Below are 25596 nucleotides of genomic sequence, written 5' to 3' on the forward strand. Positions count from 1 at the left end.
TGCGGAGCTGGTCGTTTATCTTTATATCCAATTTGAAGAAAGTTAGTAAAACTTGTCTTAATTATTTATAATAATGTTATCTCGTTATGCCAAACATCTTAGACCATGATTATTGGTGGTTTCTTCTGGGTTTCTTCTGATTTAATGAGCATTTTTTAGTTGAATTAATGAGTTTAAACACAGGGATCCATCCTTATTTAGAGATTTCAAGAATCGATCCTAACAAATGACATGGCAGAATTTGATTGGTTCTTGCATTTTGGAAAATTTTGGCTTGGAATTTTTTTTTTGTCTCAGACCATTTCTTCTCCTTTGTTGAAAATTTTCTGTGCTGAAATTTTTTTCCTCCGAAAAAAACTTCTTTCCCGGTTCCCACAAGTCTTTGGTGGAAGAAGAGTCTTTGGTGGAAGAAGAGATGAAGAAGATGCCACGACATCCTTCGTCTGGGAGTTTCAATATGGCGGAGATTGGAATAGATCTGGTGGTTTGGAAGGAACCGATGGAGTAGGGAGGAGGATTTGTCCTGGGATTGGATTGGCAAAGCTGCATCTTGAGTGTTATGTGGCGAATATGGTGAATCAGTTTGAGTGGAAGGAGGTTGAAGGAGATGAAGTTGACTTGACGGAGAAGATGAACTTCGATCTCCATTGTTTATTTTTTAGAAATCTATTTAGAGTTTACCGATAAACTATACAAATTATTGGAATTTTTAATAAGTTTCTTAATCCAAAATTATTAATTAAAAATTACTAAGAAACTCAATAACAGTTTCACCGATAAATGATGCTCTTATGCCTTACAATGGGATCTTACAATATATGGTTTAAGCCGAAAAGAGTTAAATGACAGAAACACCCTTCTGGGTAATGGAATGACCATTGAATTTGATAGCTTTCTTGGAGAGAGCATGACGACCATAGAAACTTTTTAATCTGTCAAATATTTCTTCTAGCACGGATTCGTCGGTTCCGATCGATATCCTCACCCAATTCTCTGCCCCTAGAGCCACTCCTGCCATATTCCCAAAAAAGTATATTTAAATATAAATAAACAAAAAAGGTGTTCATACTAGATTAAACTTTATAAATTGAAAACATATGCAAGAACAATAATATGGGAGCCCAAGTTTTTGACAGGTTACTAAGAGATCAATACCTGGTATCAGGACAAGACTCTCCTCACTAACTAGCTTTGTGCAGAAATCAAAGTCATTCTTGATATTATCAAACATTGATGTGTCAAGCTTTACCTGCAAAACAAATCGTTTAAACTGGTTAGTTATATATCAATTATTATAAGGCATGATTTCGATATCTAGATTGTGAATTTATGCCTAATGTATAAAATCAAGAATAAGGATCCTAATATATATATATATATATCTAAAATACATATATATCTTAGATCCAAGTAAAAGAAAGTACCCATAAATAAGAACAAGATTCGGGTTTCTTGGGGCAAAAGAGACAAGGAATGTCCTTGAGCCTCTCACAGGAAAGCTCTACGTTGCGTCTCATGGCTTTGAGCTTCTTGGCGAAGAACTCCTTAGGTGTTTTCTCCAATATATCAGGAAGTGCTTCCTATCAAAACTCATGAAGATATAAAGTCACATTATTGAGAAACGTTTGTATATATATATATATATATATATGAAGCCTTAACTCTTTGATTATAGCTTTAGATTACAAACCTGGAGAATATATGAAGGTTGTGCAACTAAATCAAGACAATCCTCTATTGCTTGAACTACCTGATGTCAATAAAAGTCGGCCCAAAATATTAGTTACTCTCTTCTTAATTAGTGTGAGCGAATCTTATAATTAAATATTAGGTTCAGAAGCTGACTAACCCCTGTAGATCTAAAAATGCCATTAGGATCGTTCATGGCGATCCAACCGACTCTCCAGCCCGGGACGACCCATCCTTTGGATATGGATCCTAGCATGATGATTGGAGCTATTGATGCAAACTTCCCCATGGGAATAAAAGGCTTGTCTCCATAGACAACACGATCATATACTTCATCAGATATTACCATTATACCAAGTTTTCTAGCCATCTCCGCCACCTAAAGTTTGGCCCATACAAAACAAAATATGTTAGCTCTATGTACATAAAAAAAAAAATTATAAAGGTTTGAATAGTATATGAAAAATATTTATACCTTGGTGAGATGATCGAAGGTATATACATTTCCACAAGGATTGTTAGGGTTAATAAGAACCATTGCCACAGTATTCTCATCCGCAGCAGCCTCGAGGCCTTCAAGATCGATCTCCCAATCCCTTGTGGGGAGGAGATCATATTTGCGAATCTCCAGGCCACTATAGACTGCTCGAGCATCGTAGTGAGGATAGCCCGGTCTAGGAAGCAGAATGTTTGCAGATGGATTTCCGGAAAGGGAATCGATTACGATCTCTATTGCTTGATTGCAACCACCAGTGATATACACATCCTCTGCTCTCAGCTTGGCTGGAAGCTCTCCGTTAAGATAATCAGCTACCGCTCTAAAAGAAATGAGTTATTATCTAATGAATGATAGGTCAACTTTATATTTTTTATTTTTTGGTTTTTGTAAAAAAGAAAAAAGTATTTTAAATTAGTCATACCTTCTAGCCTTTAAAATTCCGGGACTTGGTGCATATGAGTTGGCCATGCCAGAGCGTGCGGCTGCGGCCACGGCTTCCTCGGCTTCGGGGCAAGTCCTGAAGCTGGGAGAAGCGGAAGGCTCGCCTGGAGTTGGGAACAAAACAGTCTTTCCACTGTTCAAGCTGCAGTTTTTGAACATCCCAAAGGCAAGCTTTCTCAGTGTTACTGCCGCCGCATCACTCGTTGCACCGTTCCCTTTGAACCGCCAAACGTTGCTGTCGCTTGCGTTGCAGTTTTCATCGCCATTTCTCGCCATCGATATCTCTCTGTCTTGCGTTTAGATTCGTCTTTTAGCTGTGAAATCAAGTTTTGTGTTGTGGTTAAATCTCATTCTGATCGACCCCTTTATAAGGACCACAAGAAGGGCTATTATAATAAGAATTTTTAAACGCAATACACATGCATGCAGCAATATTTTAGTGTTCTTTAGACATTAAAATAATATTTAAGCCACATGCAATGATGCAGTACATATATATATATATTTATATATGTGTATAAACTCTAAAAACAATCATTCCAACACGTGAAAGTTTCTATCCTTATTAATATTCGTTATTTAGTTGTTGCGTGACCATTCCATTATCTTAAACAGAGGGTATCTCTTATTGATTCATTACACGTTAGCTTGATCACCAATAACATTTTAAAACATATCCTACTCTACACATTTCACATGCAACAATAGTTTAGTGACTTTTTTTTTGTTAAAGGGCCTCATATAATTAAGGACATTTTTCCTGTAAGACTTATCATATGAAACTGGTTAGAATTAGCGAATAAAAACACATAAAAAACGAAAAATTAAAGAAAAAAATGTATTGAAGAAAATGCCCGTTTTTTATTTGCCATGTATGGAAGATATATATAATTCAGTTCACCAAGCTTTCTAATGGTGATTCTGCATTTCCTATCCCATAATTTATTGAAATATGCATTTCCTATCCCATAATATATTAGACCACCAGGAGGAGAAAAACATCTTAAAACTGACCTAAAAATGTACTTTTTCTGATTATTTAGACCTTCCATAATATGTGAGTAGTTATGCCTTTGGGCTTTGGGTTATGGATTTAGTAAATTAGGATGGATTGATAATGATTAGGCCTATATGATTTTGAATCCTTCATATGAAATGTAATTAATGCTAACTGATCATTGAAATCTAGATCATAGACATTTCATGTTCTAAAAGTGTTTGATGAGATGGTTGAATGAATCTTAAGTTGGCTTTTCTTCCTTAAACAATGAAAGCTGATGTTAGGGTGATTAATGAACTTAATGGACTTGCTCGTTAATGCTCACTGAATATTTGATTACCAATAAAAGGTTTAGCAAATTATGTAATTAGTGAAGTAATTAGTATCACGATAGTTAGTCTTGTTTTTCATGTTTCATGTTCTAGGATAGTGTTTCTTCTTATTTGCTAAGCCCATGGCCCATTGTTTTCCATTAAGAGTCGATCTAGATTTATTTGTTTATCGTTTATAGCTTAGTTTATTGAGTTTTTTGCTAAGCGCTTTGCAAACTAGATCGTTTTGAGTAAGAGTAAATACAAATGTCCTTGTATTGCTGCATATATCTATAAGACTCGAATGCCCTCGTTTGTTTATGAAACGATGTTATCTATGATATTATTCGTGACTACACAAAACAGCCATTACAAACTTATGGAGTCATGGCAGGTGTACAAACATTCATTCTGTAAATCCAAACATTCACCGTGGCACAAGGAAGAAAACTAGAATCAGATGACATCTGAAACAATTCTGTGATTAATTGTATGACCATTGAGTTTGATAGCTTCCTTAGAGGTGGCATGACGACTATAGAAACTTCTTAATCTGTCAAATATTTCTTCTAGCACGGCTTCTTTGGTTCCGATTGATATCCTCACCCAGTTCTCTGCCCCAAGAGCTATATAAAAGATAGGCTAAAAAAAAAGATAGGCTAAAAAAATTGGAGCTAATTTTGTGACTAGGCGTATAATAGGAGACTAGCGCCTAAGCGGATTAGTCGGAGACTAGGCGGAGCTTAAACATTAGCAAAATTTTATTATTTTTTTATAAATATTCTATATATATATATCATATTTTAAAAAAAGTTTAATCGTTTTTGTCAAAATTTATGTTTTAGTAAAAAAGTAAGAAAAATTGATAAATAAAATTATAAAATAAAGTTCAACATAGAAACCAAACTAAAAATCATCAAATTCTTCAAAGTAAAGTAAGTTTTAAGACTTTAAAAATATAATGCAAAGAGAAATTTATCTAACTTATTTTTCAAACACATCCATATCCACCACCTGCTTATTTTCAGACTCAAATTCAAAATCATTGGCTATATCATTTTTCATCGTCGGAATCGATATCTCCGCTAGGCTCATCACTTTGAGTTTGGTAAGTAGGATGACCATTAGGCTCTTCATTTTTTTTTCTCCTTTCTGTAAACCGATGTCGGTTTATCATCCAAAACCATAAAAATGATTGAAAAAGATAAAAATAATTAGTTTGATTTGGCAGATTTTACCGATTTAGTCCAATTTTTCCGATTTTCTCTGACTTGGTCCGATTTATTACTAAACCAGATTTGCTTCACTGATTTTATGAAAATCGGGTCGGCTAACCCCGAAACCGACTTGGCCGATTTTTTGAACACTTGCTTTCGAAGATATTGTGTAGTGTTGATAATGAGAGACTACAAACCTGAAGAATAATTAATGGTTGTGGATCTAATTCAAGACAATCCTATATTGCGTTAACTACCTGATGCCAGCAAAAGGCCCAAAATATTAGTTACTCTCTCTTCTCAATTTATATGAGCGATTCTTATTTAAAATTCGGGTTTAGAAGTTGAGTCTAACCCCTGTGGACCTAAGAATGCCATTAGGATCGTTCTTGGCAATCCAGCCAATTCTCCAGCCTGGGACGACCCATCCTTTGGATATGGATCTAAGCATTATCACTGGAGCTACTGATCCAAACTTCCCCATGGGGATCAAAACCGTGTCTGAACACAGGTCAATGAAACATGTGTTCAGGGCCGAGGAGTTAGATATTTTTTGGAGACTAATTTTTCAAATGTTAAGTTAGTCCAGTTGGTTTGTGAAAAATTGGGTATAATATGTTCATGTGCGTGTCTAGGTTCGAGTTACCTGTGTGCGTGTCTAGGTTCGAGTCTACATGTGCGCGTGTTTGTCATTTATTGTTTTTTTTTTTTTAAATCGGCCCATATGTGATATGTCCCATATCAAAAACTTTCAAATTATTGAAGAGGAAACTACACTATAAATAAGACTGTCCATCTGAAAATAATAATTAATTACCTTAGTGGACTGTGAGTCTTTCACAATTTATTATTTGTGGGTTAAGCTGTAAAAGAGTAATGAATTACTCAAGTGAGTTTTTCTCATTATAGTATTTTATATAAAGGATTAAGGGGTCAATTTTTTTCCTCACTTGTAATCTGAGAAATCTCAGGCACAACTCTGAAAGAGATAGAAGGATTGTCCCCATATACAACACGAACGTGTACTTCGTCGGATATCACCATTATGCCAAGTTTCCTAGCAATCTTTGGAACCTAAAGGTTAATAAAAAAAATTATGTAACAGTTAAAATGGTAATTATCCCAATTAATTCAGGCTAATCTATTATATAATGACAGAGTTTTCTCTCCATCTAGGATGTCCACATCAGCATAGAATAACAAAACTAAAATTAATGACTTAATTAATTCACACATTTTAAAAAATTATTCTTTTCATTTAATAATAAAAGAAAAACACTAACACTAAATCTAATGACTTAATTAATTCACACATTGTTTATAATTATTACTTTTTATTTAGAAGAAGAAGAGTAAAAATTGGGGAAAACAGTAAAAAGACATAGTTAAAGAAAAAGACGAGGATGAAAATGAAAATCATAGACGATGAAAAAGAAAGAAAATCAAAATCAGAAAAAAGAAGAAGAAGAAAAATATGTAGATGGAGACAAAATAAAAAAAGAAGAATACATACACGAGCTAAGTAAAAATAAGAGACGAAACAAAATCAGAAAAAGATTAAAAAAATATCGAAAAAAATAAAAATAAAAAGAAGTTGAACCGTTCTAGGTATTTAGACTGTTGACAATAGAAAGAAAAAGAAAAAGAAGAAATAGAAATCGAAGAAAATGAAGACGAAGATGAAAAAAAGAAAAATAAAGAAGAAAAAGAAGAACACAAAACTGATAAAGAAGAATTTATAAAAATACGAGGACAAAAATGTTGAAGATGAGAAAGAAGACCAAAAAAATAACAAACTATGATAATATAAAAATAGAAAATAAGTCTAATAAAATCAAGAACAGTAAAAATATAAATATAATGAATTAACTATTTAAAAATGAAATTCCGCGCAACGCACGGATTATAAATCTAGTTTAGTTAATTTTTAACCATTTTTTATAGTTGATTTAGAGCTTAGATTATTGTATTCTAGGTCTTTTATGTTTGCTTCATGAAGGTGTAAAAACGGTTATGATTAGTGGATCAAACCCCTAAACAATTAGTGATTAGTGCCGATAACACGAGATTTCATCAGAGAAACAAGAAAAGTCTTTTAAAAAAAGAAAAACATACTAATAGAAGTTTGAAATAGCATGAGCTATTTCTTTGCTGCTGTTATATCTATGTAACTAGGATAAACTTCTATTACTGGCCTATTAAGTGGAAAGATAACCTAAACATTGATAATATATGTCACATATATCGAAAAAGTTATATGTTTATTATATGAACGAAAACCTTGTTGAGATGATCGTAGGTGTAGACATTCCCATAAGGATTGTTGGGGTTGATAAGAACCATTGCGATGGTATTCTCATCCTCGAGGCCATGGAAGCAAAATAATGATAAGGATTGTTGGGCCTCGAAGCCGTCGAGATCGATCTCGAAATCTCTTTCAGGGAGGAGATCGTATTTGCGGATCTGGATGCCATTATTGATTGCATGAGCATCATAGTGAGGATAACCTGGCCATGGAAGCAAAATGTTGGCCGCTAGATTTCCGGCAATGGATTCTATTACGATCTCTATCGCTTGGTTGCAACAACCGGTGATATACACATCCTCTTCTCTAAGCTGAGACGGAAGCTCTCCGTTTAAATGATCTGCCACTGCTCTGAGAGAAAAAAATGATAAGTCATTTCAAGATTATTATTATTATTTTCAAAAAGCAAAATAATTCTTTGAATTATACTTTCTGGCCTTGAAAATTCCGGGACTTGGTGCATAAATGTTGGCCATGCAGGAGCGTGCGGCTGCGGCCACGGCTTCCTCTGCTTCAGGGCAAGTCCTGAAGGTGGGAAAAGCGGAGGGCTCACCGGGGGATGGGAACAAAACCATCTTTCTGCTATTTAAGCTGTAGTTTTTGAACATCCCGTTGTGGCGGAGCTACTAGACGGTGAGGGGGTCAGTTGACCCCGGTGAAATTTATAATTTTTATTGTAAATATGTATTTTTTTTATATTTTGTAAATTATCTAAACTCAAGCGTATATATTAATCCCATAAATTTAATATTTATGTGATTATATTATTATTGACTCCCGTAAAAAAATATTCTAGCTCCGCCTCCCCGAAAGCAAGCTTTCTCAGTCTTACTACTGCCGCATCACTTGTTGCACCGTTTCCTTTGAACCGCCAAACATTGTGGTCGCTTGCGTTGCAGTTTTCATCGCCATTGCTCGTCATCGATCGATCTACCTGTTACCTGTATTGCCTTTAGGTTTTTCTTTTCGTTTTGAATCCAAATTCTTGTGTTGTATGTAAATCTCATTCTGATCGACCCGTTTATAAAGGGTGTACAAGAAACACTATTGTGATAAGAATTTTCAACACAATACAATTAAAATACTTATAAAACAAAACAATACACACGCAGAAATATTTCGAAACAAGAAAAAAAATACTCCAACACGTGAAGATATTTTACATGCTACTAACTTACTGGGAACGTGACTATTATTAAACACTGTGTTCCTGTGGGCCTGTGGCCGCCTCCTATTGACTCATTGGTACATCTTCTATAAAATTTGTTTATTTCGAAAACAACAATTTTTTAAAAGATATATCAGAGAAAGTTCAACTGGGAGGTCATAAGTGTATCAATATAGACGCCAAAAAAAAAGGTGTATCAATATAAAGAGATATTAATTTAATATATATACGTATGTATATATGTATGTGTGAATGTGTGATAACTGATAAAACCCTATAAATAAATAAAATCTGATTGGTAGAGCTATTAAAAAAGTATTATACTTCTTATCATCTAATCACCATTTATCAATAGAGCATTTAGGAAAGATTTAAAAGATGCAAATGTGCTCTAAATGTTCTTTCCTCTATGAATTATATGAAGCTTTTTGAAAACTTTATGCTTTAATATATTAAAAATAATTTAAAATAATTTCATATAATTATATTTCATTTATTAAAATAACATCAAAAATTACGTTTATATTTTTAACAACAATATTTACCATTTATTTTTATTATTGTAATACTAATATTATAATTATATAATGATTTAATAAATATGATAAAATGAAAAATTCTGAAAATATATATTATATATAACTAGTTGATTACCCGCATCATATGCAGCGTAAATATTAACCACAATTCTTTTTTTCGAATATGCAAATATAATATATATATATATAAATACAGTTATAAAAATATTAGCTGAAATTTATAATTGTAAATATATATGATGATTATACATGATCAAAATTATATTTATTTTATAATACAATTGCATAAATGCTAGATAATTATTGATTTTATAATTAATTTTAGTAATATATAAATAAAATTACACATTAAATATTCTAAATTAGATTAATATGTTCTATCTAACCGGTCTAACATCAGACTAAGATACTTTGTTTTGATATAAAAAATATGAATTATAATATGTATAAAAAATTAGATTTTATTATTATTAAATAGATAGTATGATTATTTTTAACAAAATTAAAATTAAAGAAATATGGGATAAGAAAATATTTTTTAGTAATATAAGTAATATTATGTATTAAATTTCGATAAATATGTTGATAAAAATAGAAAAAGAGAGAAAATATATTTACAAATTAAATGTTTGAGTATTAAATATATATTTGATATAAACTAATCTTTAACCAAATTAATGTTAATGGCATATGATGTAATTAATCTAGTAAGTTGAGTCTAATTTTAAAATTTTTTTGAAAAACTCTCTGAATTTGATACCTCAGCATGGCATAATTATAAATCATACATGACATAAATGTTCTTTTTAATGTATCCTTGTAAAATAATAATAGAAGATATACCCAAATAAATAAATATATGAATATTTTATTTTTAGTTATTCACAACTGTGCCAATCACTCAAAATATATACATTAATAAGAACATACAATTTTAAGTTTCAACATCACACTATTCATACTGCTTAACCATAAGGTTTTACTATATGAGATGCATCTTTTCGCTAACTACTTAAACTAGCAAAAGGTTTTGTAGTTTTAATTTGCTTTTTTTGGTAAATAGTGTGGTGGTCCCTAAGTACTATCCTAAATTGGCAAAACATGTCACGTGTTGATTTGGTAAAGTGAGGTGCTTTCTAAGTACTATACTGAATTGACATGTTCTAAACATGTGTGATTTTAAGAACAAGACTAAACCATAGCTGGATGTGGATAATTTTCTTATGAGTATACAATTGGAAGGGAAAAAAAGAGAATCAATATTTTTGCTGATAGTAGTAGGACATCGCAAACGGTTGCTTTTTTTTTTTTGGCTCAAAACAACTTCATTTATTATCCAATAAACTGTTTTACAAAGTAGCACGATCAAAATTCACAAACTGAGAGTTCCAATCTGGCATTAACGAGTAAAACTTAGGGGCATAAATCTGAAAAGATAGAGCCTCCTTTGCTACTCAATCCGCCACAGTGTTACAGACTCTTGGACTAAACACAATCCGCTGATCCACCAAGCTTGAGAGCATTCTTTTAATGTCTTGGATAACTGGGAAAAATGAGGGCCATTGCTCACCATTTTTGACTATATCCACTACCTCCTTAGAATCGGTTTCAAAGATAAAGTGCGAGAATCCAAACCTTTTTGTAGAGGAGATGGCCCATCTCAATGCTTCCAGTTCAGTTTCCAAGGGTGTACGTAATTTAGGTATAGCTCTTGCTCCCATCCATAAAAACATTCACGTAGAACCCAGCCCATGCCACCTCTTCCGTTCTGTGGCCAGGCACCATCAGTATTACATTTCACCCATAAAGGTGGAGGCGGGATCCATTTAGTCTGACACATAGCTGGGATATGCGTGGTGGATACAGCAATCTCATCCTCCGTTCTGTTCCTCCATTCCTCTGCATCAGCTTTAGCCTTTATCACAAGGTCACGAGCATCCCTGTCAATCCCCTTGAAGATATAATAATTTCTACTTTTCCACAACCTCCAAAGAATCCAAGGCACCAATTCCTCAAAACTTTTCTCAGCTGGGAAGGAACTACCAATGTTGAGTACTCTGTAAAGATTAGAGTATTGCGATTCATCCAGAACTCCATCAGGAGAGGCCGCGATTGGGAATAGAGCCCACGTCAACTGAGCGTATGGGCAAGTAAACAACAAATGGTTGACGGTCTCACTGCTTGCTTGACATCTGCTACATTGATCATCTTTTGCGAGATGTCTATAGGTCATATTAGCAGAGACTGAAAGGCAATTACTCACACACTTCCACAAATAATGCTGGACTTTGGGGCTTGTTTTTGACTCCCACACCAGTTTAAAAATAGGGTCAAGACTAGGTTGCAGCAATTCCACAGGTTTGTTCATCGCACTACAAGAAAACACAGTTTTTGTGACTACCTTTTGTCGCAAAAAAGAGGGACGATATTGTTACTAATTTGCGACTAATAAGCGACTAATCGTAATGGAGAGGTAAGATAGTCACAAATTACCAACAAAAAAAATTAGTCAGACAGGAGTCGCTTATTTGCGACTAATTAAAGACCGGAAATCGACTATATAATTATGGTCATAAAAGAGTGGGAAATTAAGACATATTAGCGACTCTCGTTTTAGTCGGAAAGTGAAGTCGCAAAAGTAGTCCCAAATTAGCGACGGATTTGCAACGAAATATATATAGAAATGTGAGATGTCTATAGGTCATATTAGCAGAGACTGAAAGGCAATTACTCACACACTTCCACAAATAATGCTGGACTTTGGGGCTCGTTTTTGACTCTTACACCAGTTTAAAAATAGGCTCAAGACTAGGTTGCAGCAATTCCACAGGTTTGTTCATCGATCAGTTTCACAATCTTGGTAAGAACCCAATAGCCAGATTTCACAGTGTACTCACCATTCTTTGTGAACTCCCAACACCAGCTATCTTGAATCTCATGTCCTCCCGGTCTCACTTCATTGACAAGAACGGCATACTCATTTGTAAACAAACCAGAGACCAACTCCTGATTCCATTCCTTGCCATCTACATTCATGAGTTGTGCAACTTTAGTGTTCGGTGCAAGAAGGAAAGTGAGATGGGAGGGAACCTGGTGACAAGCCGTAGGTGTTGGGTGTTGAGGTCGGTTTCCTATCAATCCATTTATCCTGCCAGACTAAAATCTCAGACCCATCACCTATAAGTCTGCGTGAACCATAATTCACAAGATCTTGAGCCGCATGAAGACTTCCACGCAAAAGATGGTCTAGATCCAAGGCCCGCAGATAGAGGATCAGACTCTTTAAAATATCTCCCTTTGAGCACCGGGGTAATGAGAGCATTGGGTCTCAACACCAGTCTCCACAATTGTTTGCCCAGGAGTGCAAGATTAAAGTCCTCTAAATCTTTAAATCCAACCCCCCCCCCTTCATTTTTTGGTTTGAAAAGTTCCTTCCAGGCCTTCCAGTGCATTCCCTTAGCCTCCTGCTTATTTTTCCACCAGAAATCCGCAAGCACCGAGATAATCTTTTTGCAATCCGTTTTTCGGAGCTTGAAGCAGTTCATGGTATAGGTGGGAAGAGACATAGCAACAGCTTTTAACAGAACTTCCTTTCTACCCGAAGAAAGAAAGTGATTTTGCTAGCCAAACACCTTCTGTTGGATACAATCCTTTAAAAAGCCCAGAGTCTCCACCTTCGAACCCCCGAAATCCTCAGGTAAGCCTAAATATTTCCCTTGTCCCCCCTCCTCAGAAATGCCCAATTTTCTTTTTATCTCGTTTTTTCTTTCTGGAGGGATATTTCGTCCAAAATAGACACTCGATTTCAAATAGTTAATGCGCTGACCGGAGGCCAAACTGTACTTCTCTAAAATTCCCACCAGTTGGTCGAGTTCATTATCTTCAGCTCTACAATAGAAAAAATTATTGTCGGCAAAAAACAAGTGAGAGACAGCCGGGGACCCTCTTGCTATCTTAAGCCCTGAAATTAGCCCTCGTCGTTCAGCTTGGTACATCATCCTCCCCAATATTTCCGTGCAAAGGACAAAAAGATAGGGGAAGAGGGTCACCCTGCCTAAGGCCCCTCGACGGCTTAAAAATACCATAAGGGGAACCATTAATGAGGATCTGGTAACTAACCGATGAAACGCAGCTCATAATGAGTCCTATCCACTCATCCGCAAAGCCCAAAACAGACATAGCTTTTTCCAGAAATGACCATTCCACACGATCGTAAGCCTTAGAAATTTCGATCTTTCGCTATAAACTCCTCCAAGCAAGAGTTGTTTGAATTCAGGGCGTGAAGAAGCTCATGAGCGATCAATATATTGTCAGAAATCAGACATCCTTCCACAAAGGCAGCTTCATACTCTGAAATACACACAGGAAGGACCTCTTTGAGACGCTTCGCCAACAGCTTTGACACGATTTTATACGAGACGTTGCAGAGGCTGATAGGCCTAAAATCAGTGAGCCTTTTTGCCTTCAGAATCTTAGGGATCAAGCATATATTTGTGGAGTTAATGCCATCTTCCAGGGCTCCTGAGTTAAAGAAACCTTGAACCATTTCAGTAATTTGATCCCCCACAGTACCCCAGAATTGTTGATAGAAGTAGCTGCTAAATCCATCTGGATCCGGGCACTTCTCTGGATTTATGTCAAAAACGGCCTCCTTCACTTCCTCTTTCGAAACTGGTCTAAGTAGCCGAACATTAATTTCCACCGAGATAACCGGAATCACTTCTTCTGGTTTTCCAAGATGGATACCCAAATCTTCAGAGGTGAATAGATTCTTAAAATAATTCTTAGCAATCTTACCCATCTCCTCCTCTGTACACCATTCCTTGTTCGCCTCATCTAACAAGCTTTTCATTCAGTTCTGAACTCTCCTGTTCTTTGTAATTGCATGAAAAAATTTGGTGTTTCGATCGCTCTTGTTAAGCCATTTTATCCTACTCTTAAGCCTCCAAAAGCTCTCCTCATTTCTGTATTCTCTATGCAGCTCTTTTCATTATCCAGATACACCTTATCAAAAGGGCTTGTTCTTGTGGCCAGGTCAATCAGGTGGTGAAGTTCTTGGATTCTAACCAAGGAGTTAGAGGTGTTCCTCTTTTTCCATAGTGCAATTGCCTTTCTACACTCAGTTAAGGTCTTCACCACCGATCCCTGACTTTCAGCACAAGACCTAGACCAGACAGACATAACCGATTCTTTAAAACCCTCTTTATTAAAGCATCGATGATCATACCTAAAGAGGGGCTTCTTTTCTCCATAGATCACCCACCAAAGAAATAAGAAGGGGAGTATGATCCGAGGTGACGCGTTGGAGATAAGAAGCTATGGAGTGGGGAAATAATTCCAACCATGCCGCATTCGCCACAGTCCTATCCAGCCTGCATTACACCAGCTCATCGTTCCTCACCCCAAACCAGGAATATTGGTGACCAGAATGCCTGACTTCCCACAAGCCACACAAAGTAAGCATCTGTTTGAACTCCAGACACGAAGCATTTGATCTAATACCTCCTCCCAATTTCTCTTCCGGATCAACAAGTTCATTAAAATCCCCTGTTAATACCCACGGTTCTTTCCGGCAAGAACCAATCCACATCAATCTCTCCTAAACCACACCTCTGAGCTTCTTCACCAGATCGCCATACACACCAGTGAAGTAAAACTCCATTCCTTCCCATCTAATCAAAGCATTGATTAATCTTGTATCCGAATAGAGAATCTTGACCGTCACAGAATTCTTCTAAAGCAGAGCCAATCCACCACTCAAACCTACAGGCTCCACCATGTATAAATCATAATAACCGAGGTGGCCAACACCATTTTCCAAGTATCTCCTTTTATTCTTCGTCTCACATAGGAATGTAACCTCAGGGAAATATCTACTCCTAATTTCCCTCAGGCGACGAACTATTGGGGTATTCCCAACCCCCAGACAGTTCCAGCTCAAGATCCTCATTGGGTGTTCGAGGGGTTAATATTAACCATCAACCCATCTTCCTTGGATTTTCCCGCATCACCAACCTTTGGCACGGTAAAGTGATTTGGGCTTTTACCTACCACACAAGCATAATGAAATTTTCCTTCCTCGAGCCAAACTTTTTTCCCTGGATCAAAGCCACCGAGTCTCTAAAAAACAGAGTGTCCACCGGGCGAGTCCTCTTCATTTCCTAATTTTGCCTTCTTCATTCTTCTTTCGTCACTCCCACTGTTATGACGTCTCTTTAGGGAAACAAAATCCATAAAGCTTGTATCCGAGCTCCCCGAACCCAGTCTTTCAAAAACCGACGGTGAACTGGAAGAGTCAATATTGACCCCCTCACCACTACTTCTTCTCATTTGCACGCGGTTGTTAGTGGTCATACCATCATAGATCTTTTAATTACTGGGTTTCTTGCTTCCCGAGTTTGATTTAAGGGAACCCAGCCTCTAAAAAACAGACTGGGAGTGGTGCGATCCAGAGTGATCAGTACTTGAACTCTTATGTTTCCCATGGTCTACACTTTCAGATGATTTCAACTTCCCCTGTGTAGAATGGACCGACTCGTTCACATTTGTTGAGCTCCCGCCTTCAACTCTCACCGTGGTGCCCTGAACTTCTTTCTTCCTCCATTGCATCCTAGGAGCCCTCTTCTCTTTATACCTTGCGACCCTTTGACTCTCCGAGGATTTTCTACTAGAAAGTCGGGATTTAACATTTTTTGCACTGGGAACAGGTTCAGAGATAGAGATGGTAGTGGAGATTCTTTTAGGCACCTCCATCTTATCCTTTCCCTGAGCTTCCCCCATCACCTCTTTTCCTTTTGCTTGCCTCGATTTACCTCTTCTCAGATCCTCGCCTCTTGAGTTAAAACGTCTCGAAGTGCCTTCCTCCGCAACATGGAAATGGCACTCCTCCTGATCATGCGTGAGCCTCTTGCAAAGAAAACATGCTTTTAGGAGTTTCTCATAAGTTAACTCGCAGACTACTGTTTCTCCCGTACTAAATCTGGAAGGCTTCCTAAATTGGAGAGGCGCATCTGCTTTAATCTATGCATGGGCTCGAACATACTCCAGCGAATCGGAGTTTTTAGCATGTAATTCCAACGCATCCACTCTCCCAAGAGGGGATATTAAACTTTCAACAGCCTGCTTCTTTAGAAGATGGATGAGAATACCTTTGATACGAATCCAAAAAAAGGGATCAGATTTAGGAACTCAGGCTCCAGATTTGGAACCCATTGATCCAATGAGTCAATCCACTTGTTGACGAACTAGGATTCTTTTGTTAACACAAACTGGAGATCCCGTTCACACTGAAAGATGAACTGCACCTTGTCCACCCCAACGCCTCTTCCCCGAATTCTATCCTCCAAGCCCCATATCGGAGGCAAAGCTTTGACGAGGCCTCCAACCTTATGAATCGTCGGGTTTAGGCAATGCACAATATTCTCATCGAGTTTTCTTCGATAAGATCTTCATTCTCCAGATTTGGGATATCCACCGGATCGCCATCCTCCAAAAGCCCTCGTTCTTCCAGTTCCTCCCTTAGGGATAACTCCTTTTTCTTCTTTTGGCGATACATTAAATTAGGGAGAAAATCAGCCAAAGGGCACCAAAACTAAAGCCAAGACAGCTTAATGCACAGTGAGAGAGCTCAGATCTACACTGAATGAACTTCCAAACCACTAAATTAAGATCGAGGAAAGCGGCATCAGACAGAGAGAAATCGCCCAAAAAACCCTAGCCACCCCATCTCTTGGCCCATAGATGTCAAAATAGTCGCAAAAGGTTGCTTATGTTCGAGATAGGTTCTAGCAAAAATTATTCGTTGGTATGATAATTTCCTTTCCAAATACAAATTTCTATTCAGAAACACAAACAAACCATCAGCTTCTTTTTTTTTTTTTGAAAATTTGTTAAAATAAATGTAAAAAAAAAACAGTTTTCTTTACATTTGTTTTTCAGCTGAAAAAGAATGAAAGAAATAAAATCATGAAGCTATTACAAAAGATGATTTTTGCCACAGTATCATCGCCGAGCTGCAAACCAAGTCTTTAGGCCACTATCAAACTCATGAAGTCCTGCCATACGCATTGAGCTCAGCCTGTTCCTCATTATTTTATCCAGAGTAATTACCACATGCTGTGCCGATATGGGAATATCTCTATGCCTGTGATTTTTTCGTTCCCTCCACACCCCGTAAAGAGTTGCTTGAAATATGTATCTTGTGAGAAACAGAGTTACTCTGTCCAGATTGTTAGAACTAAAGAGGATCACAACCTCATTCTATTGGTGGGAATAACAATCACCAAGAAGCCTTCGAGTTAGGGTGCCCCAAACCTCCCTCGAGTAACTGCAAGCGAAGAATAAGTGCTGTCTTGTTTCCAAGGCACTTGAGCAGAATGAACATGTCGCGGAAGCACCTTGTCCCAACTGCAACATTTTTTCCCCTGTAGATAAATGATCCAGCATGGCAAGCCATGCTATAAAAGCATATTTAGGAGTCGCATTTGTGAACCAGACCATAGAGCTCCACACTTATTTGGGTGCTGGGCTTCTGATGTTGTGTCATGTATGCTTGGAAGAGAACTTGATATTGTACAGGCCCGATTTCGTCCTCCACAAGTGTTGGTCAGCTCTGTGATTCCTGTGCTATGCCGCATCAGTAATGACATCCTCAATAATGTTCAGATCATCACGCCGATGCCGTTTCCTGCGATGAGAACGCCAAACTGAAGCTAATGTTGAGAAGACAGGAACACCAAGTGGTACAAAACCCTAGGTGCCCGTAATGTTAATTAGCCTACCCAGCTGACTCCAAGCGTCAAACCAAAATGAGATCTCTTCCCCATTATTTGCTCTTATGCGATGCAGGTTTCTTGCCACATCTCTCATGTTCAGCATCTTCCTCCATGTCCATGATCCATGTTGCGGTTGTCGAGGTACAAACCAGAAAGATCGCCCCCGTAACAGATTTTCCTTAGTCCACATTATCCAAAGAGATGATTTGTTCGACAAGAAACGCCAAATGAGGCGTAAACAGCTCATTCTGTTGGCCTCTCGCAGCGACCGAATACCCACTCCCCCTCCAATTTAGGCTTACAAACATCCTGCCATGCAACCTTTGCTTTCCGATGATTCAGCGATGGACCAGACCACAAGAAAGCACTACATAGAAACTCCACCTCTTGAATGCAGCTACTGGGCAAGCAGAAGGCTGACATCCAAAAATTTGAAAGTCCTGACACAACCGATTTCAGCAGCTATAACCGCCCTGCATAAGAGAGGTTCCTAGCAGTCCACGAACCAATCATCTTTCGAATTCCCTCCACAAGAGGCGCATAATCCTCTCTTGACATGCTTTTTGTCATCAATGGTAAGCCCAAGTATCGCATTGGTAATATGCCTACAGCAAATGCTAATCGTTCCACTATTGCAGCTCGATGCTCCTCAGATACACCTGCCAGGAAAATTGTAGATTTTGGAATGCTGATCTTGAGACCCAGTGAATAAACTTTTCCGTAACCCCAGCGCAGCTAGAATATTAAGTAAGAAATTCCATTGCACCGTATCAAAAGCTTTGGCAATGTCGATCATCATCGAACAACAAGGCTGATGGTGGCTCTTATGATAGTCCTGGACAAGTTCCGATGCAAGCAGAACATTCTCAATGAGAAGTCTGTCTTGCACAAAAGCTTTCTGATTCGGTGCAATGATATTTGGGAGGATACACTTCAAACGGTTTGCAAGGATTTTAGAAATCAGTTTGTACATGACATTGCAACATGATATTGGTTTGTAATCCCTTATTTCCTTTGCATCATTCTTCTTCGGGATCAGTGCTAGGATGGTTGAGTTTACCCCTTTTGGAAGGAACCCTAACCTGAAGAAAGACTGTATAGCAACCGTTACATCAGACCTTATTATCGGCCAGGTACCCTTAAAGAACTCAGTGGTGAATCCATCAGGCCCTGGCGCTTTGTTGTTCGGCATGGCGAAGAGCACCGATTTCACTTCCTCAGTCGTGATTTCGCGTGTTAGTAAGTCGCACTCTGCAGTGTTACAACTTACACCCAGTAGATCCCTCAAGGTATCAACATCAATGCCGCTAAATCTGATGGCTCATAGGCTAAGAATTCCCGGAAGTGCCTCTCTGCCTCATTCTTTATATCACTCTGATCCTTAAGCACAGTCCCATTAACATCAACTATCTCACGAATTGTATTATGTGCTTCCCTGATCCAAACTGCTCTGAAAAATATTTTGTTGCTTTTATCTCCCAAGTTCATCCAGTGGAGCTTGAATTTTTGTCGAAGATAGCTCTCCTCTAATTCATAAAGATGTTCCCATTTAGCCAGTGCTGCACTTTCAGCCTCCATGCCAGAACTCGATGGATTCTAGGCATTTGCGTCCTGCATGCTACATAAATCGCCAAACGCCTCCTTCGTTCGCTTCTCCAAGTCACTAGACCGTTGCTTTGGACATTTTGCACAGCTTTGGTTTTAGATCCTTGAGCTTCTTTGTCAATCTATGCAGCGCTGAGGTAGAGTGGAACAAGGCATCAGATCGATCCCATTCCTCCTTGATCGCAGGTAAGAACTCTGGTGCTTGAGCCAGCGAGTTGATAAACTTAAAGGGTTTTTTGATATCCTGTTTTGTGTCGTCCAAAACAATCCGACCTCTAAGGTGATCTGAGCATCCTCCAGCCTCAAAAACACAGTAAGATCGGGGTTGAGTGACAAGCCATTCCTCATTGATTAAAACTCTATCTAATATCTTGTGAACCAACCCATCACTTCTCTTATTGCTCCAAGTGAACCAAGGACCATGGAACCCCATGTCAACTAAAGAGCAATATCGAGTAACCTCTTGAAAGTCCAGAGAGCCCTGCGCATCTACAACCAAATTGGGGCTCGAGTGATCAGTACTCGCCAAAGTCTCGTTAAAATCACCACATATCATCCACCTCTTGTTCTTGCTAATACCCGAGTCGTGAACAAGCTTGATCTCATCCCACAAAGCGTTCCTCTCCGAAGCCAGATTTTCAGCATAGACAAAAGAACAGAGAATGTCCTCATTCTGATCATCTGTAGCCACTAAACACGTTATCATTTGTCCACTTTTTTGAATAACGGACAGCTGAATATCCTTTTCCCCCACCACCCAGATCCTACCTAATCTATTATATTCATAATTGGATACAATAGACCAGCTGGGGAATACCAAATTTGTTATCTTCGCACATTTGCCCTCCATTACTCGAGTTTCTAAAAGACACCCAAACTTCATAGCATTGCCACGAACCCACTCTTTTACCACATTATGTTTGCATTTTTGTTAGAACCTCGAACATTCCAAAAAAACCTTGTCATTATGGATTAAGTTTTTTGGTGTTCTTCCCCCTCTTCCCCGATTTACCAGTGTTAGGACGTGGTATCTGGGTGTTAGCTACGAACCGATGTGCAGTCTTGGCTGCCTACTGCAGGTTTTGTCTATTCCCTGCCGGTTCTGTTTCCAAGCTCATGTCGACATTTTTTTCATTCAGTTCTACCCTGTGCTCATGACCATCTGATCCCGATGGAGAATTTGCCAAACTACCCTCCACAACCTCGTCGGCTTCAGTACTTTGCTGAATCTGATCAGAGCCACATTCGTCCCTCTCATCCTCCTGATCATCAGCATTCATCAGGCCAGAGCTGACGAGAAGTTCTCTATCTGTTCCGTTACTGTGTTCTGCTTATGTGACACCTTTGATGGTGATACCCATTCTTTTTCAGGATTCGACGAAGCAGGCTTCTCCACCACTGATCCGACTTCCTGACATTCGTTTTCCTTGTGACTCATTGTAACAGTTGTGATATCGATTTCTTTCCCCTTCTGCTTCGAAACAGAGGATAGCAAGGTGCTAATGGCTTTCTCCACCATCGGCGTTTCTGCTGATGGCTTTCTAGCACTTTGTTGTTTTCGCTTTGGCGTTGTGTTTGTTGCAACCGCTACCTGCAAATCAGATTGTCGTGAAACTTCCTCATCTCTTCGTAGAATTCTAACAGGCCCATTCTCTGCTTTGCATTCCTTACCAATGTGACCCCAACCACCACAGATAGAGCAATGTGGCGGTAACCAGGGAAATTCATACGCAATCTTAACTGTTTTACCCTTTACCTCAAAGCAATGAGCTTTCGGTAGCGACTTGGTTAGGTCCACTTCAACTGCAATTTTTGCAACATCGAACTCCTTCACCCACACGGTATCTGGGTGCAGCTGCTTTCGTTCCCACCGGACTAGCTAAGAGGCTAAGTCCCTTCCAATTATATAACTTTCTCGGTACGTTTCTCAGGATCACCCACAGAAGAATCGACTGCATAGCCGGCTGCGCTTCCTCCGCGACCGGACTCCACTTCAACACTAGCTTCGGAGTGTCCTTAATATTCCACATCTTACGCCTGAGAACCCTTTCTCGCATACCCTTGTCAGCGATACGGAATTTAACCGTTGTATCATTGACCACATACACATCGATCTTCTTTGTTTTGTTTCCAAGGTTCCATATTCTGTTCACCGTCATATGGATTGATCCAACATGAGGAGCAGTTTTGAGAAACTTCCCCAAGATGCAATCATCCCGAGCCTCATCCAGTATATTATTCGGAACACGGAAAACCCTAGCACCATCTGCTTCCGGGTCGTACCGCTGCATAACTTCCTTCTTCTTCACCACCTCATTCCACTGTTTAACCGGCAGCTCCTTGTCTGTGCGATCGCACTGCCATTTGCTAAAGAACGATGTTCTTCCAGTTTGCCCTCATCGCTCTCTTTTGAATCCAATCCGCCAATATCCATTCCCGTATCAAGCAACTCCACCACTGCCTCATTCGTCGTCGACTCCTGAACCTTCTCCGGGGACGTGGGGACCTTCTGTCTCGACGCTGCCATCTCTGCTGGCCGAAGCGTGGCCGCAAAGTCAAGAAACCCTAATTTGCCTTCTGGATCTCCTATTCTCCTTAAGTATAGATGAATTAGCTTCAAATGAAATCAAATTTGTTTGTACAAACAGAACAAGGGGAAATGACTTAAAATGATTTTTTTTTTTTTGGATCCAAAAAAATTGAGAAAAATAATAGTGAACGTATGACATATTTATAGACAATACATGTACAGAGATATATTAAAATCCACTTGAATCAAAGTAAACATTTTTGCTCTGTAAAAAAAAAATTGCTTTTGTTCAACATCATCTACAACGGCACTGGAGGCTTTTCCAACCACTTGGCACGAAACCCAGTTCCCTTGCAATCGCTACAGCAAGCAGAACCCTAAAACCACCAAAAGAATCGAATGTTTCAAACTTGTGAGGCTATATAAACCTAGAAAACACTACAAGTAATTCTTGAGGACAGAGAAAACGATTAACCACTAAGTTGGATTACTAACCTTTCCGGAGCAGATAACGCAAGAAGTATTCCTTGAGGGAACCTGGCAGAGCATGTTATCACCAAGGATAAAAAATCCTGTACCCGCACACCATTTGCATTCAACGTGACCCTTTGAATCGCACGATGAACATCCAACAGGTCTTGGTTGCTGCAATAAATAGAAAGAAGACTGACAAAAATCATTGAACTGGAACATAGGTCTTGTCAAGCCCGGAAACAAGAGTAATCTGATCTCTAAAGAACTGCACACGAAATTCAAATGCTAGATAAGAGGCTTCAGAAATCGTATCTTGTGAAAAATTTATTGGAACAACAAGAGGACCAAACATGTAAGACCAATATCGGGAAAAAAAGCAGATATCTTATATTTTCAAAACTACACTAAGTTCAGAGGCATTAGTTTCATGGTTTCAGGTAAAAAGGCATAATCATATGTCACAAAGAACAAGAACAGAGACCAAGAAAATAAAGCTTCTGAATTTGAGACAAACCCAAAAGTTGCAAGGAAAGATTTTCCAGGTTTAGCAGGTCCAAGGTACAAGACATTTTGAATTTAATGAAACTATTCACTAGATTTATAATTTAGCTCTTAATGTGAAAACTTAACATATTTCATCACATATCCAAGTTCTTAATTACATACAAGATTGACATATAGCTTGTCAATTTTAACACAGATATAAGTACATAACACGAAATGCTATATGCATTAATCCGCATACATCAAACATGATGGACCATACGACGAAATTAAAAATTTGTGAAATATAACTGATAAACACAAGGGAGTCAATTCGTATGATTACTCTCAGATTCAAAAAAGATCATACAGACTCATACCAAATTAACAAGTTGAAGCAATACTAACAATATCGCGAGAGAACTAATTAGCATATTGAATCAGCACCGAAGCGAAGCAAACCCAGAATGTTTTCGAAGATATCGAACCTGGGAGATAAGCCAGGCTTGTTCCATACGCTTAGCGAAATTGGAAGAACTCTCAGGGGAATCCACCGCCGATGCCCTGACCGTAGCCGGAGAACGGCGAACCGTGCGGCCGACCGCTACAAAACCTAGCTTCGCTCTTCTCTGCGAATTCCATGGATTCACTATCGATTTCGCTACAATATGTGACTCGCAACACATGCAAATCGCCATTTTTTCCTCTCTTTTCTTCCTCGCCGAGAGGTTTTGAAATTCAGAAGTTAAATTTGTCTTTGCCTTTTGTTTTTGTTTGCGCATACCAAATTGGAAGATGATAGGAGGAGAAAACGTCAAATTGGTTTATTGGACCCTTAGACCATCTCTGTGGGAGCTCGATTTCACACAATCGGGACCGGCCGAAGAAGCCCAAAAATAAATATAATTTTTAAAAAATTATATTTAATCAACAAATTAATCGGACTAAACCGAGATATAACTCGGTCCAAAATACAGGAATCGGCCCAATAATCTACTTGCGGAACTAAGCACGTGCAACTCGACGAGCTCCGAACTCTGAAATATCCGGTCAAAATCGAAGATATTCTGCAAACAGCTTAGAGATATTGCAGAGATCACGGAACGACGCAACACGAAGTGGTCCGAGATACGTGGCGGTAATTCGAGACTCGAAGAGAAGTATAAAAAGACCTCGCATCAACCAAAGAAAGAGACTTCCGATCCCGGAAAAAACCCTAGAATATCAATCATCTTTTGTACTTTGTTCTTCGAGCAATCTTATATTCAAATCATCCGATTAATCGAATATAACAAACATGAAACCCATCATGAACCGCGGAAAACACATCTCCAGGTATGTACACCTAAACATTCCACATTTCAGTTGATCATTATCCCATCCTCTCACGGATTTTTCACACTGTGGGCAGTGTGAGTTAAGTCTGGGGGAGGATGTTCATCCCTTACTAACAAAATTTTTGTTTTGAGTTTGTGTTGCATAAAAAGTTTTCAAAAAGTCTTCAAAACAGGAACGCCAAAAACAAAACCATGTTCTTCTAGACTTTACATGCAAATTCCTTTTTGTGGTTAGTCTTAAACTAGGCGGTAGCTAGAGTACTTGCACTACGAACTCTCACCAGAGGATTTCTATTCACGGAGATCTTTTCTGACAGGATATACTAGCTCATTTTACTTGAACATAATCTTAACATCTAATTTTCTCATCATTGGTTTTAGCAGGCATCATGATATACATTTAGGACATCTTCACCTTATTGTTACCACTTTTTGTTGTCCTAGATGGCCAGCTCATCTTTAGCTGGTACCACACCCTCTATCCAAAACCTTTATGTTCAACCTCATGCATCTCTTTTTAGTTTATATCGACAGATATGTGCAAAAACACAGGAGAGGGAGGAACAACATAGTTTTCAGTCACTCGGAAGAAAGACTGAAGAAATTTGGGAAAAAGAGCATAAAAAAGCTTGAACTTAAAGGTAAGTTTTGTGCCTCCTAAGACTCTACATCCAAAGGCATTTTCCGCTTTAAAAAAAAAATGAAAAAATGAAAGAAAAGAAAAAACAAAAAGCCTAAAAGAGTCTAGGATGGCCTAAATTATTTGAAGCAAAAGCTACAGGTATTCATTTGTGAGTATTGGTTTTAAAACCTGGACAAAAATCTAAGTCTGGGGGAGTCATAAGAAGAACCTGAAGAAAAGGAGATCAAGAATCTTAAGGCAAGAAGAATGTGACTGAAAACTATGGATATCAACAGCTCCATCCTCTCTTGCTGTTTTGCATAATGTCTTGTCTCTCCAGAAAAAGGTAACCTTAAATACTAAGAACCTCACCCCTGAAAAAGCCATTTTTAAATGCCTAGCCTTGATTGCTTTACTAATGTCCTAATGAGAACCACTTGAACCTCTTAATGAATGTTAAGAGCTAGTTGACTAGAAGTTAGGTTTAAGTGTCTAGATTTTTGCATGACGGATCAACGGACTAGTTATGCCTGTATTTTGGTGAGAATTTTCTAGATTATACCTGACTTGAGCATAATGATCGATTTTAGTTTAGAAGCATG

At 38.2% G+C, this 25596-nt stretch overlaps 4 protein-coding genes across 4 annotated transcripts; all 4 read right to left on the minus strand.

Moving 5' to 3' along the window:
- Positions 1-838: 838 nt before the first annotated feature.
- Positions 839-2905, minus strand: LOC18021837 (probable aminotransferase TAT3). Its single transcript, XM_006404990.1, has 7 exons — positions 2610-2905; positions 2165-2507; positions 1850-2068; positions 1691-1750; positions 1425-1580; positions 1156-1249; positions 839-1011 (listed from the first exon to the last, which is right to left on the minus strand). Exons 1-7 carry the CDS (start codon positions 2903-2905, stop codon positions 839-841), a joined length of 1341 nt encoding a protein of 446 aa, XP_006405053.1.
- A 4400-nt stretch (positions 2906-7305) lies between these two features.
- On the minus strand, positions 7306-8136 carry LOC18021838 (probable aminotransferase TAT3). The gene is made up of 2 exons (XM_024158381.1): positions 7892-8136; positions 7306-7813 (listed from the first exon to the last, which is right to left on the minus strand). Exons 1-2 carry the CDS (start codon positions 8068-8070, stop codon positions 7411-7413), a joined length of 582 nt encoding a protein of 193 aa, XP_024014149.1. The 5' UTR covers positions 8071-8136; the 3' UTR covers positions 7306-7410.
- A 2693-nt stretch (positions 8137-10829) lies between these two features.
- LOC112088049 lies at positions 10830-11402 on the minus strand. The gene has a single exon (XM_024158204.1). It carries the CDS (start codon positions 11400-11402, stop codon positions 10830-10832), a length of 573 nt encoding a protein of 190 aa, XP_024013972.1.
- Positions 11403-22246: 10844 nt separating this feature from the next.
- LOC18021839 lies at positions 22247-23875 on the minus strand. The gene is made up of 3 exons (XM_006404992.2): positions 23524-23875; positions 22574-22723; positions 22247-22455 (listed from the first exon to the last, which is right to left on the minus strand). The coding sequence occupies exons 1-3, from the start codon at positions 23815-23817 to the stop codon at positions 22378-22380; spliced, it is 522 nt and encodes a 173-aa protein (XP_006405055.2). The 5' UTR covers positions 23818-23875; the 3' UTR covers positions 22247-22377.
- Positions 23876-25596: the final 1721 nt, after the last annotated feature.

The sequence above is a fragment of the Eutrema salsugineum genome, unplaced genomic scaffold (genome assembly GCF_000478725.1).
Source record: "Eutrema salsugineum unplaced genomic scaffold, Eutsalg1_0 scaffold_15, whole genome shotgun sequence".
Lineage (NCBI taxonomy): Eukaryota > Viridiplantae > Streptophyta > Magnoliopsida > Brassicales > Brassicaceae > Eutrema > Eutrema salsugineum.